The following is a 14,707-nucleotide window of genomic DNA, read 5'->3' as shown; positions in this document are numbered from 1 at the left end:
TTGAGGATCTCTTCCATATATGTTGACCCTAAACGTGGAAAAATCCCAAATGACTCTGAATTAAACGCCCAGAGCATCTACGGGCCCACAAAAAACTGGTGGGGGAGGGGTGGGGAGGCAGTGGGGGCCCTGGCTGGTGGTGGGATGCACGGCCAGTCAGGTCCGGGCTCCCACATGCACAGGTAAGCCCCTGCTCATACAGACAAGCTGACGGTTCAACAGAACTCCTTCGGGAATTATAGAGCATCCTGAGCTAATTTTTTAAAAACGGTTATTTGTTTCGAGAGCGAGCGAGCGTATGAACAGGAGAGGGGCACAAAGAGTGGGAGAAAGAGAGACTCCCAAGCAGGCTCCGAGCTGCCAGCACAGAGCCCGACGGTGGGTCCATGAAACACGCCCCCTGTTAGAGAACAGCCTCAAACACCCTTTCGCCACACCCCGCTGGAGGCCCACAGAGTTCTCCGCTGCATGGATGTCCTTGCAGTGTGTGAACGAGTCCCCCGGCCGCACCGCAGGCCGGCCTCACCTCTCAGCCGCCGCAGTGGCGGCGGCATTCATGGCGAAGTGGCGGATGGTACTCTCCTCCAGATACTTCTGTTCCCACTTTGTCATGTCGGCCTCCAGGGCCAGGATCCGCTCCTCCTTCTCCCTCACAAGTTCCATGAGGGCTGGGGCATTATACTCCGGCACGCTGGCTGGCTGGCCGTTCCCATGTTTCTGCAGAAGCAGGAGAAAGAACACCCGGATCCAGAAAAGGGCCAGACCGTGCACACGGTGCGCAGCGTGCACGCTTCGCGCCGATCCCGCGGCACGTTCCCACGCCGCCCTCACGCTCTCTGCTGCCTCTCAGGCGCGGGTAACCCAGACTCGACAGCTCCCACCGCCAGGCCGCCTCACCTCCCAAAGTCTCCATCTCATTGCACTCTCACGGAAGAGCCTGGGACACAACATCCTCCCAGTGTTAGAGATGACAGAACCAGGCCTCTGAGAGGCGAAATGAACTGTTCGGTTATCCCTCAGCTACTCAGGAGGAGGGTCGCACCGGGGGGACTGTCTGGCCACACAGCTCCGCACGACTACAAGCGGCTTGTCCGGCGTCCTGCCGTTCATTTATCCCAAAAGCGAAAACAGGAACTAGGGCTTGGCCTGCTGGGCTAGGGCATTTTCCCTGGGGGCCAAGGAAGTGGTTCCCCCTGTCTGTTGCCCCTGGAGGCTGGGACATAAGATGTAAAGGCAAAGGAAGGGGCAGCCAGATGCCCTGAGGTACACGTCCCCCCACACTTCCCATCTGGGACCCAGAGCAAGGAGTGCTTGCGCCACAGAGGGGCCTCAGAATCAAATAAGATAGTGCATATGAAAGCACTTAATGAATCTGAAAGGGCCAGCCAAAGTAAAGTGCTACCAGAAACCTCCAATGCAAGTCGAGCTTGTCAGCCCTTTCTTTTCATCTGTGTCTGGAAGATAGGAAGTAAAGCGGTGGTCACAAGCCGAGGATACTGACATTTCAGATTTCCCCCCCTCCTTTTGACTCAGGGATACTATTTCCTCTGAACAGCACGACTTCCAGGACGGCGGGGTTTTGAGGAAGTTCTGCCTTCAGGAGAGAATTTCGCCCCAGTTATTCTACGTCCTGGGATGCACACTGCCCTCGTGTTTTCCAGCGATCACAAACTGTAAATGGCAGGGCTGGTTGCAAGGTGAGGGGTACCTGAACACTTTACCCTGAGGCACACCCATTACCCAGAGCAACAGCTCGCACGCGAGCTGCAGTCACCAGAGTCCAATCCTACCACAGAGGTGACAGCAAGTGGGCCCAGGGGCTTTCTAGAACCCATATGTTTCTAGTCAGTTTTTTAAAGCTATAATTACAAATATTCTAGAATCTGGTGGTTGCTTGCCAGTAACCAACGGTTAGGCAAGAATGGAGCAGAAAGCACGTAACTGTCCTCATCAACCTGTACAGGAAGCCGCTGACCCCCCCCTCTGGCCAGGCACCGGCCTCAAGCAGGGGGACAAATGAACCCGTCCATCGAGATGAGAGGCTCCCCTGCTGTTAGAAACTCTCTAAGAACAATATCCCACAGCCTGGCTAAGCTGCTATCTCTGCTTGTCATTTTCTAAATCCCTTGTTGACGTCACTGCAGCTGGCTTATTTCTGCAACATCCTTCTGACCTCCCATGAGATCACGGCACCTCTTCCCAGGGCCCTTCATTCAGGTCATTAAGAGTTATCTAAATAAATGCATGAATTTCAATGTTCAAGAACACAGAGATAGCACGGTCTAATGGGTACATATCCTGGCCAGAAAAACGGGTTGAGGGTCAGGTGGGCCAGCTTCTGCTGCCCACTCACTAGTCCACAAATACTTACTGAACACGTACCCTCTGCTTGGGGATGCCACAGTGAACAATACACATACAATCCTTTGTCCTTCGTGTTTTCACCTGGGAGGAATGTCCTAATTAGCTAATGACCTTGGGCTGGCCTCTTAACTGCCCTGTGCCTAATTTTCCTCTTCAAGAGCATCCCCCCCACCCCCACACCCCACCTTCTCTCTTTTATCTCATAGGACTGCTGTGGTAGCAAGACGTGAAAATTATTTTGAGCTCTTTGCAAGAAAGATAAAATTGTGAATTCTTAAAAATGTTCCTTTCCCTTCCTCTTACCTTCATTTCTCCTTTACCTCGTCTCAGCCTCAAATGATGCTAAGTACTATTTTACCTCCCAAGGTGGAGAGAGAGTACTTATAATAACAAAGATAATGGAGTTGAGTCTGCTTTCACAGCACTCAAAATAGAAGATCCAAGGATAAGGAATCTAACTGTAGGGTGTGGGTGGCACATTAACTGAAAAAGAAACTTCTTTTTTGCTCTGAGTATTGAGACGTGCCCTTTTTGTCAGCCAAAAGCTCGTAAGTATCCACCGGGTGCCAGCACAGTACCAGGCACCAGAGAAGCCTGCCCGCAGTGTGGGGAGGTTAAGATCTCAGTAACTGAGAAGAACTGAAGGGTGGACCTTAAGTACCAGGGAATATGGCTCAGGTTAGATGGATGTGAAGTTCAGAGACAGACTCACCCTTCCTGTGAGCCATCAACTAAGCCAAGATGGCGGGAGGCTGGGTGGGTTCCTTAATTTTCTGGGCAATCTCACTAACACCTCCTTCCCTGGCCAAGTACCCACACCCAGAGGGAAATGTGTGCGCCTGCCATGGGAAAGAGCTGAGCTGGACCGAACAGATGCTTTCAAGTGTTTTCAAGTATTCCAACCACAACCACTATGCTCTATCCAGTAGATAATTCCATGGAGCCCTGTCTAGTGTTTCCCTGGTTCCCAACTTAGAACACACCCTTCACCAGCTGCAGAGAGGGCTCAGCCCACCGGCTGAGGACACACAAGCCCAGGCTCTCTCTGGAGCCGGGGGCCTTTGACCGGCGTGTAATGGAGCCCGGCCCAGCTGCAGAACTTTCCGGCATGACTTTTCCCCTTGCTGAGGCACACACGGGCCCTAGGCTGGTGCGTTGTACTCTAAGCTATTAACAGCAAAGTCATATGGACAGCTGTTATTGGCAGAAAGAAGGAAAGGCAAAACTAGGAGCTTATGGCCAATATTATAGTCTAGTGATAGTCCTGAATCCTTCCTCTCTTTTACCTCTCAACACTCACCGGTGATCACGCCCTACTAATTTCACCCTCTTACTGACTCCCCCTTAGAGTCCCACCCATAGCTTGGCTCCCTTAACTTCAACATTCACCCCTCCAGACCCTCCCAGAGGGCTCTTTCTCCAGTCTTGTACCATGTTCCTCTCTGCCTTAAACACACTCCAGTCACCGGTTCTCTGCTGACTACGGGAAAAAGTACAATCTCTCAACCTGACCAAATGCCCCCTCACAAGCCACCTCGCTGCATTCTCCCCCAGCTAGCTGTACCCAGCCATCCGGAACTCGCCCCGCTGTTTCGTACCTCTCTCCCCTACGCAAAATCCTCCTCCTATCTCTGGTGTTCTTTCCCCGGAATGTCCAACAAACTCATCTCTTCCAAGTCCAACTCAAGGGTCCCCCTCTGTGAGGCTGTCTACAGCCACATTCCGCTGTGCCCTGCGCCCCCGGTGGCCACCACTTTCTCTCTTTCGTCACTGCAATGCACGGACTGCCTGGTCCCTCCGCTGGCTGCTACGTTGGCTCGCTGGGGATGGAGTTCTCATTCACCAAGGCATAGTGCACAGCCTGAACCACAGCAGGTGCTGGCTGCAGAACAGGTGCTGGGTGGATGTGTGGCCCCGGCCTCACCTGCTGGGTCCTCAGCCTCACCTGCTGGGTCCCCGGCCTCACCTGCTGGGTCCTCAGCCTCACCTGCTGCGTTCTCAGCGCATCCAGCTCTCTCTCCAGCCAGGTCCGCAGTCTCCGCTCCATCTGCTCTCGCTTCTCACACGCAGACTGCAGCTGGCTCAGGGCCTGCTGGAGCTTCTCAACCTTCTCCACATAGGCTTGCTTCTCTCGTAGCTGAGCAGGGGACAGTGAAGAGCAGCAGAGAACTCAGAGCGGCAGTACTCAAAGCTGGGGTGGAGGTGGGGGGTTGGATTACCCGGGGTCCTATCTGAACTGCAAGTGCATGTGCCTTCCCTACCGCCATCCCCCTGGTGCGCTAGGGTAGAAAGGATTCAGACAAAGGCCACCAGGAATTAAAGACCCTACTAGGGCGCCCGCTTTCAGTAGCGTGTATAGCTCTGAGCTCCATCCTTGGTAATCGCTTAACGATCACAGCATTTGCAGACAGTGAAAAGGAAGCCAGTAAAGAGTTTTCAGTGCCACAAGGAAAACCCAGAATCAAAAACTATATATGTGCTCAAAACTCTGCCTGCCCATCTATCTATTGTCTATGCATAAAAAAAGACTGGAAGGGGCGCCTGGGTAGCTCAGTCAGGTAAGCGTCCCACTCCTGATTTGGGCTCAGGTCACGATCTCATGGAGGTTCGTGGGATGGAACCCCGTGTTGGACTCTGTGCTGACAGCTTGGAGCCTGCTTTGGATTCTCTCTCTCCCTCTCTTTCTGCCCCTCCCCCACTCATGCTTGCTCTCTCTCTCAAAATAAATAAGTAAATAAATTTAAAAAAAAAGACTGGACGGTTAAGCAGCCGACTTGGGCTCAGGTCATGATCTCGCGGTCTGTGAGTTCGAGCCCCGCGTCGGGCTCTGTGCTGACAGCTCGGAGCCTGGAGCCTGCTTTGGATTCTGTGTACCCCCCTCTCTCTGCCCCTCCCCCACTCGTGCCCTGTCTCGCTCTGTCTCTCAAAAATAAATACATGTTAAAAAAATTCTTTTAATTAAAAAAGGACTGGAAATTACTTAAAAGCATCACCATGTTTATGTGTATGGCACAACAGTAGCTTTTCATCTTCCTTATTCTTTTCTGCAATTTTCAAATCTTCTATAATAACTGTAGGTGTATGTATACATGCATGTGTACCCATTTGTGTGTGAATAAATATAAAATTTCCTATTCAGATATTTGTGGAGTAACTTTCTCCTAAAAGACTTCAGAGCCCTTTACAGAGGAGTAGTTAACAGCCCCAAAGACTACCTGTAAACTGAGGAGACGGAAACTAAGGTAAAAAGGATTTATGTAAATGTCCCATCAGGCACAGATTCAGAATCATGAAAACTTTGTTTTCTTCCAATTAGGAGTCTGGCCCGTGTCCATAAATCCCAGGCCCAATTCTAACTTTCTGGGAACTGGCTCATGCCAAAAACCAGGCTGAGGTGTTGACTTGATCTGGTTGTGGGTGAGAAGACACCAGATGGTATTTCCTGTCTGCACCTGGGTGTGCTGATGCCTTGCAGGTGATTCAGATCCTGAGTTCAACCCACGATTGCACCGGCAAGCTGGAACATGCTAGTGATTTAAGAGTTTGCTGCAAAAGGCGGTTTCTCAACTTAGCAGACAGCACCGTATTGAGCTATACCTGTATCCCAGCCAAAGCCACTGAAATAAAATGGAGGTGCTTCTGACCTTTCGTGGCGGGGGGTAGGGGGCAGCAACCTTACAGCCTTCTCTAAACCTGCTCTTGGCATCAGTGTCCATCAAACTCTTTCCTTCACTGTGCTTTTGATGACTTGTTTCAACCAAACAGACACTGAAGGACCCACTAACTGCAGGTTCCTGTGCCAGAAGAGGACTGATCTGAGGAAACATTTTGTGAGTATCATTCATACACTACTTACAGCACATCCTACACTGTATACAGTTTTCTGCGCGTGCAGCCATTCGAACAGAAGGGCCATGAGATCTGTTCATCGTGGTCCCTGTTGGGCAGAGGACACAGTATGTCCCTAATGCCTGCAACAGTACCTGACATCCTGCAAAGTACTCAACAAATGTTTGCTAAACAGAGAATTGCTATTCCTAATCAATAGCAAGTTCCTCGAAGGCACGGATCTGTCTCATTCACCTTTGTATCAGCCTTAAGTCTAGCAATGAGGATATTAGGTTGAGTGTGATTAAGAATAACAGTTAAGGGGCGCCTGGGTAGCTCAGTCGGTTAAGCGAGTGACTCTTGATTTTGGCTCAGGTCGTGATCTCATGGTTCATGAGTCTGAACCTCACGTGGGGCTCTGCTCTGACAGTGTAGAGCCTGCTTGGGATTCTCTCTCTCCCTCTCTCTCTGCCCCTCCCCCACTGCTCTCTCTGCCTCAAACTAAATAAATAACATAAAAAAAAAAAGAACAACAGTTTTATCAGCCAACATTTTTGGAGCTCCTCCATGCCAAGCATGTGCTTTACATGCAATTATCTCGTTGAATCCTCCTGATGGCAGTAAGAACACAACTGCTGTATTATCTCCATTTAACAGAGAGAAGACTGAGGACTGAAGAGGTCACAGGACTTGCTCAAGGTCGCAGACTGACACATCGTAGGGTCAGGATTCTAATTCACCATAGTCTGGCTCTGGAGTCAAAGAAGTCAGGGTAAGCACTCAATTTGGGCTACCTGAACTGAATGAAGACCTTTCAAAAGAAACTTTAATGAGAACAGGGAGTCATGCTGGAAGGGGGACAAAGATTTTGGAGGAGCTCCATGCAATCAAAGACCTTCTGTAACAACAAGAAAAGATCCATACCGGTGATTATAAAAAACCTGTCTTTAAGGAACTCACAATTAGCTTGTATTTTATTAGAAATATTAAAATGAAAAGATTTAAAAAATTTTAATTCTCTTTGGCTCCATATATGGAGATGGAGCCTGAATAAGAAATTTCAGTGACAACCTTAATGAGGAGTCCTGGCCTCCCTTTCTCCAAACAGACCTTGTGTCCTTGAGGGATTAAGGTCGCTGTCTGCAGCAAATGTACTTCCTACTTAATGAGTGGCAACAGAGAATCCTCTGGGACTGCTGCTTGGGGTCCTCATGCTAGTCTTAAAATTGCGGTTTCTGCAGAGGCGCCTGGACGGCTCCGTCGGTTAAGCGTCCAACTCTTGATGTCGGCTCAGATCAGGATCTCACGGTTCATGAGACTGAGCCTCGAGACAGGCTCTGTGGCACTGATCCTGCTTGGGATTCTTTCTCCCTCTCTCTCTGCCCCCTCCCACCCTCTTTCACATGCACACTTGCTCTCTCTCTCTCTCTCTCAAAAATAAACATTTTTGTAAATTGCAGTTTCTATATTAGGATTCATGGGTTTAAAAGGCTTCTAATGGGCAAGACCTTTGTTGATTTAACAGTCTCCCCCTTCAGCTGCTTGAACCTTGAAGCCGAAGGTGCTGGGACACCCGGGTTACCCAGCGTCAGGACATGTCTTCTGAAGGAGCAGCTTTTCGTTTTCAGCCACAGTTGGATTGACAAGAGCACTGTTTTCTGCGTGCCAAGCACCCAGGTCAGTACTTTGTGTGGAATATGAGCTTCTATTTTCCACGTGGCTCTGGGCAGGACAGCCCCTGTAATAGTGGGGATTTGCCACCTCAGGGAGCCCACAGGGGTGGTCCAGAAAGCTCCCATCTACCTGCCTGGGCCTCTCCTCTCCTGCTACCGCATCCATAGCCTGAACCTCAGAAATGGCCGTTCAAGTTCTTCCACAGTAGGCCGGAAAGCAAAGTCTACCTCACAAAACTTAATCTAAAGGGTTGATTTAATCAGAGACCGCTACATCCATAATGCTTGAGAGGGCTCAAAATTTCCTGCACTACGGAAGTCACTGCCCAGCTGAGCCAACTTCTGGAAACTGGAGCCTGGTTTGCTGAATGCCACCTCCACTTTTGGGGGGACACTTTTGCCCCCTCCCTTTTTTTTTTAATGCAATCAAAAGCCCAGAGACAGAGCAGATAAACTCTTTTTTTTTTTTTTTTTAAACGGTTAGTCTCTTTTCTCCACAGGCACCAGTGGTTTCCAATCCCTCCATTTATTTCCAGCCCTGGACACCTGCCCACCAATGGGCGGTAGGCTGGCTTTCAGGCGGAAAGTGTGCTCTCTCACGGCTGTCTTTCATACTCTGCCTAGTTCTGGGCTGTATAAACTGTGTTTGTATGAACTTTTATTTGGGAGGCCTCCTACATCCCTCCCCCTGACTTAACGCCTTGGAGTTGGCTCCGGGCAGGGGTGCTGGTTAGGAAAACGAAGCAGAGGCCCTCAGGGTTATGTCTTCACCCCGTCTCACCTCCTCCTCCAGCTTGATGACCCTGGCCTGGGCGTTGCTCAGAGCCTGGTCCAGGATCTCGATGTGTCTCCGGTGGTCCTCACTCGCGGTCCGCACTGCTGCTAACTCCATTTCCAACTTCTCCTTCTCCTTCAAGAATTCTTTGTCTAAAAGGGAGACAAGAACAAAACCACCTCTATCAGAAAGCACTCACCCTCTGGGCTCACGGCCAGTCTACATCTGGCAAGGATTAGAAACAAAAAAGCCTGCAGAGAGCAGAGGGTTGAATTACTGCTTTTGCTCCCTCTTAATAGCGGTGATGTGTGCGGTAAGGATTTGCTCAAAAACCGCTGTTAACTCTCAATACATTTCAGCTCACAGTTCCAGAGATGAACGGTACACAAAGAACCAGTGACCCATGTTCTCTGTAACTCACTTCTGTACAACATTTACTTTTAATGCTTCAAATTAGCCTTGTACCTACGATTTCATTTTATGCTCAAACCTCCCCTGCTTCTGTCTTCTGAACCAGTGATGAAAGGGCAGGCAGGACTAACAATAATACTAATATTCTCATTCACAGAAAAATAAACCAAGGCCCAGAGGGTTCAGCTCTTTGACTGAGGCCAAGAACAGAGGGGAGCCCTAACCCAGGCCTCCAATCTTGGGCTGGATCTTCTTCCTGTACAACCCAGACACCCACATTTTCTCCTAATTCTGTTCAAGAGGGGAAATGGAAATTGCTTTGGATTTAGGGACACTGCTTTGGATTTAGGAAACTGTTTTCTTCTCATTCAGTGGCAGTATATCTGATAGCAATCACTGTCTCTTTGCACACGGACAGCAAGGGCCACCCTGCGTTCAGTAGCTTCCACACCACCTTCCGGTAGACTGACCACCATGTTAGTTTAAGCAGGGATGGCCAGTGGTGTCACGGGAACAGTATTACTCATCGGAGACATTTTCCCTGTTAACAAAAGCAATACATTTTATTTTGAAAATAAATCGGAATCTTTGGTCACGTTGTACGTAATATGGAAAAACTTGAATGAACTCAACGTGAAAGATTAAGGGATTGGGTAAATAAACTACTTAAAACCCTCCAATAGCCTAGATTGCATCCATTAAAAATTAAATAAGATATTATTAGTGACACGGAAAAACACTTCATTATTGAAAAAAAGTGGTTACATAAACCCTACTCATGCTAGTCCATCATTGTGAAAAACAAGGCATATGCAACAGCAGCAGCAAGAGTTAGAAGCTGATTTCAACGGGCCCACGTCACTCGAATGCTTCAGATGGGTTATCGGGATCCTTCGGCAACCATGGTCCGGAAGCTACACCAGCGGGTGCCCATGGTTTCACTCATTCGTATTTCCTCGTAAAGTCATCCATTAATTCAACAAAGAGTTATCAAACACTAAGGACCAGCCCAGTGGGCATGGAAGCAATGGAAAAAATGCTGTGCTTAAGGAGCAGGAAACGTGCTTTTGAATACAGGGCAGGAGAATAAAAAAGACACTTTAAGCCTACAAATAAGCATTAACAAACTCATAATTTTAGAGCCGGAAGGGATCATAGGAAATACCCCCTCTGGTTCTGCCTGCTACTTTATGAGTGCAAAAAGGAAAGCCCAAGAACGAAGGCACTTGTCCAAGGTCTCCCTGCCAGCTGGCACAGAGAGAGAGCCCAAACCCGGGTCTCCTGATGTCTCGGCATAGTGTCCTTCCCCCTTGACTACACTGCCCCTGCACTGTGAGGTCACGGTGACAGGATCCGAGTGGAAGTAGAACAGCTTTGGAACTGGCAGCCTGGGTACAGCTAAGTGGCAGAAACAACGGCATCCCCTGGAAACAAAATGAAGCCACCAAGATCCTGACCCCAAACACAGAATTACTTGTGGGCTATTTGTGTGCCTCCTGGCAATGGCCAACTGACCTCCCCACTTCTCCCTTTCAGCGGCATCTGACACTTCTTTCCCAATCCATGGAGAACGGCCACACGAAAGGCCCAAACGAATGGGTCAGTAGCGGCCCACTGGCTCTGCGCCCCACCATCCACAGCCCTGAACAACCCAGAGCATTTCACTCTTTCTATGCAAAGTCAATGACATTTGAACACTAGCTCCATGGGTTTGGGCAACATCTCAACAGGCAGGGTGCCCACTTGCCTTGTCCAGGCTCTGGAGGGCACCCAGGAGTTACTCAGCATGTTTGGGAATGAAACGCTGGATTTCAGGGCTTCTGTCTGCTTATCAGCCTAAGCGTAAAAGTTTTTCTCTTTGTTGAGGGCAGCCAAGGACATGTTGATTTTGACCAGAAGAGAGTAAAACGATAGACTGAGCTCAAGATTAGAAGCCGCTCGAGTTCGGCAAATTGATGATCAGAATTTTTTCTGTGTTGCAAGGACAGCTATTCATATTTCTGAATTAAGTATCCTTCCCCTCCTACACACACACACACACACACACACACACACACAGAGGCAGACACACTGGATTCTAGCATTTACTCTTTACTTGACATCATACTGTGGTTAAGGCATGGACCTCAACATCAGAAAGAACTAGATTCAAATCCCAAGTTCACCACTTTCCAGTTATGAGGTCTCAAGCATGGTTAACCTCTCTCTGAGACTCAGCTCCCTCATGTAATCAAATCATCTAATGGAACTATCCAACGAGACAGATAGCATCTATATCACAGTGTTATCAAACATGACTCTGTTGGTAGAGATGAGGCATACAAAGCCTGAATATCCTAGGTATCTGTTTTGGTCATTATTGACTCCCTGAGCCTAGAAGAGTGCCTGGCTCAATATCGTTGAATGAATGGATGAATCTCTACTATGCGCCAAGTTCACTGCCAACCGTATAATAAATGGTAGTTAGTTCTCGTTAGCTGCTAGCTATCTCCTGACAGCCTTTGTTCCACAGCTGTCCACTCTGCCACTGAAGCCGTGCTGACCATGGATGTCCCTCGTTCCCTTCTCTGCTGAGGCTCCCTGAACCCCACAGGTTGCACCACCGGACTAAGACGTCGGTATTGAATGAAGACTCCGTTAGCTCTGGACTGCTTTGCAGTCCTCTGAAACTCACAGGTCGAAACATGTCTGTTATGAGGTTGACGACCTTAAATTTCAGGCTGCAGCAATATCACTTAGTATCACTCACACTGGCTCAGAACTTCTTATCCACTGATAGGACAATGTTCTCGACAGCAGCAACAGTAACAAAATCTGCTCATGTTTGTTGAACCTGAACTGTGTTCCAAGAATGGGGACTTAATTCCCTCTAACTATTCCCATTATTCTAAATTTACTGTGTAATTATTATTCCCGTTACTATTTCCACTTTCCAAATAAGTCACATGCCCACAGGAGCGGGACGACTCTGTCAACGGCTGAGGCAGAGAGTGCTTTTGTGCCGAACTCAAGTTCACAAGCATGGTGCTATGTGCCTCACCTGTGCAAGCAGGCAGAGAGAAGTGCAGAATACAAGACGCAGAAAGTACCAGAGAGCTCCATGATGCTCATTATGGAAGACACTTAAGTATGTCACAGGCCATATCACATTTCTCCAAACACAGAAATCCCATCCACATGTATATCCATTTGTAAATATCAATTAATTAAGCATCTATTACATGGCGGCGTCAGAGAGTACCGTGAAAAGCTTGGTTCTAGAAGCAAATTGCCTGGATTCATGTTCAGATCTACCACTTACAGTTCTGAGACTTTGGGGGTGAATGAACCTCTTTGTGCTTCAGCTTCCTTGCCTTTAAAGGGAGGATCACAATAGTACCTACATGGAAAATGCATATGGTATGGCGCAGGGCGCCTGGGTGGTCCAGTCAGTTGAGCATCCGACTTCGGCTCACTTTGTGATCTCACAGTTCGTAAGTTGGAGCCCTGCGTTGGGCTCTCTGCTGTCAGTGCAGAGCCTGGAGCCCGCTTTGGATCCTCTGCTCCCTACCCCCCTTTCTGCCCCTCCTCTGATTGTGCGCTCTCTCTCTCTCACAAACAAACATTAAAAAAAGTAAGTACCCAGTAAATGTCAACTATGATCATGTGTGGTTATTGTTGGTGTTCCTAAAAGTGTGATAAATTCGGGGGCTGCGAGATGAGTAGGTCATAGCGTTTTCCTCTCAGGCACGAAGACACATCCTCTCAGTCAGGCACGAAGACACGAGGACACACACAAAGGCAATGTGACAGGTCGCACTAACATGCTTGCACAGGTGTTGTGAGAACACAGAGAGAACATCTAATTCAGGCTAGTGTGTGAGGAGAGGGGTATCAAGGCAGTGAGCCTGTGGGGGCGCGTGCTGGCTGTGCCCCTGGAGACACAGGACTGAGGGGTGTCAGAGCTATTCTAAAAGGTCCTCTCTTGGGAGATGCCAAGGAAGAGCCCCATGGGTGAAACCACTGCATAAGACAGTCGCTTCAGCTTAGTATTAGTTAAGCCCCATGGGGTATCTCAAGAAATACCAGCCTCACACTGAATTTTTGGTTGGGCTCCAACGTATATACTGAGAATTCCTAGAACAGGCAAGTTGACACAAGAGAACTCTTGCCCAGAATGGTCCGTTTACTCAGTGGATATGAATTACCCTGAACTGCGTGGAGCAGCGGGTTGTTTAGCACATGGCCCCAGGCCCATTTACACAGAGGATGTCTGCTCATACACTGTTTACTCTGGAAACCACAGCGGTGGCACGGCTTTGCCAGGCTAGCCTGGTTCGATTCCGGCACTTTCACACACCGGTTCACCTTGGACATGTGAGATGTCCCGGACTCCATCTCCTCAAAAGGAACAAACAAGATCCACTTTGCGTGACCGATGTGAGGATTAGAGTGGCTATCCGGAAAATACCTCCCACGGGGCTTGGCGCATAACAGGTACTCGATAAATAACAACACCAGCTGACGTCTTACTGGGGGCTTACCATGTCTCAGGCACCATGTCTTCTGCTTTATAGAAGGACCTCACTCAATCCTCCTAACAACTTTGTTCGACAACTTGGTTCGAGAAAACCAAAGCCAAGTGAGCTGTGACACTAGTACAGGTCAAACGGTAGTCGCTTCTTTGCCGCCACCCACAAGGTTAGTGTCTTTCCTAATGAAAGTGCAAATGGGGACGCAAACTAGAACTGGCCCAATAATTCAAAGATGCTCCCTCCTCTCCATCTTACCTTCTCCTCTGCCAGTTCTAGGGAAGGTCCAAAGTGGACAGTCTGTTGAAAGTGTTTCTGCAATTGCTACCTGAGTCAGCTCGACAGCCGACTGAGCCATGGGATGGTGAGTAACCTCTGTTGGGAAATACAGAGGATGGGGTACGTGGGTGGGGTCTGACAGTGGGGGTGCCAGGGTGCCGTGTGCCACACTGCTAGTTTAGAATTCGGTGCTCCAACTTATGGCTGGAGTTCATGTGGGGGCAAAGCTGTGACCTGGCTCTTCTCAACAGGCATTAATTTCTAGGCCTTTCCTGATGTATGGGTTTTTGATGAGCTTATCCCTGAAGCCAATATAGCTGGAGGGACAGGAGAGACCAGTTGCTGCCAGCGTGGCCGAGGGCTGACTAATTTACTGGAAGGCGTGGAAGGTAAAAGATAAGTCTTCCTTTCCCCATTCTCTCCTTGCAGCCAGAACCAAGGTTTAACCCATTCCCTGGCTGGTTCTGTGGGGATTTAGATCTGTCCTGGATTAGGTGCACATTCGTGTGTGTATGTGCATAGATATAAACACAGACCAAGCCAATTCTGTTCGAGTTCCAGATCCCATGTGCTCACACAGACGCACACAACTAACCCACTAACTGGCTGGTTCTGTGCAGTTATTTCCCTGGTACTTCTCAAGGAAGACTCTTGTTGCCCTGCATGTGGCAAGAGGACGCAGTGGTGATGGAGCAAAGGGAGGAGAAGGCAGGCACAGCCCAACACACCCTCTGAAATGCCAACAACCTGCACTCTCATTCTGACTGATGAGACTGATTGTAGGAGTACAGCATCTGGCTGCTCTGAGTAACGAGAATGTAAAGGACGCTACCAGAGAACAGGCCATGGACAGTGGGAGTCAGAGG

At 49.1% G+C, this 14,707-nt stretch overlaps 1 protein-coding gene across 9 annotated transcripts in view; it reads right to left on the bottom strand.

The window, feature by feature from the left end:
* Window positions 1–14,707, bottom strand: part of AMOTL1 (angiomotin like 1) — a 153,046-nt gene that overhangs the window by 15,058 nt on the left and 123,281 nt on the right. For all 9 annotated transcript variants that reach the window (XM_078432980.2, XM_081790347.1, XM_081790348.1 and 6 more), the window contains 3 exons: window positions 8,647–8,792; window positions 4,352–4,501; window positions 527–717 (listed from right to left, as the gene is read on the bottom strand). In XM_078432980.2, the coding sequence (XP_078289106.2) occupies window positions 527–717; window positions 4,352–4,501; window positions 8,647–8,792 (487 nt within the window). The remainder of the gene's footprint in view (window positions 1–526; window positions 718–4,351; window positions 4,502–8,646; window positions 8,793–14,707) is intronic.

Source organism: Panthera onca, chromosome D1 (assembly GCF_046562875.1).
Source record: "Panthera onca isolate mPanOnc1 chromosome D1, mPanOnc1 haplotype 2, whole genome shotgun sequence".
In the NCBI taxonomy this organism is placed as follows: Eukaryota; Metazoa; Chordata; class Mammalia; order Carnivora; family Felidae; genus Panthera; species Panthera onca.
The sequence above is the reverse complement of the archived record's forward strand: the minus strand, read 5'-3'. Positions and strand labels throughout refer to the sequence as shown.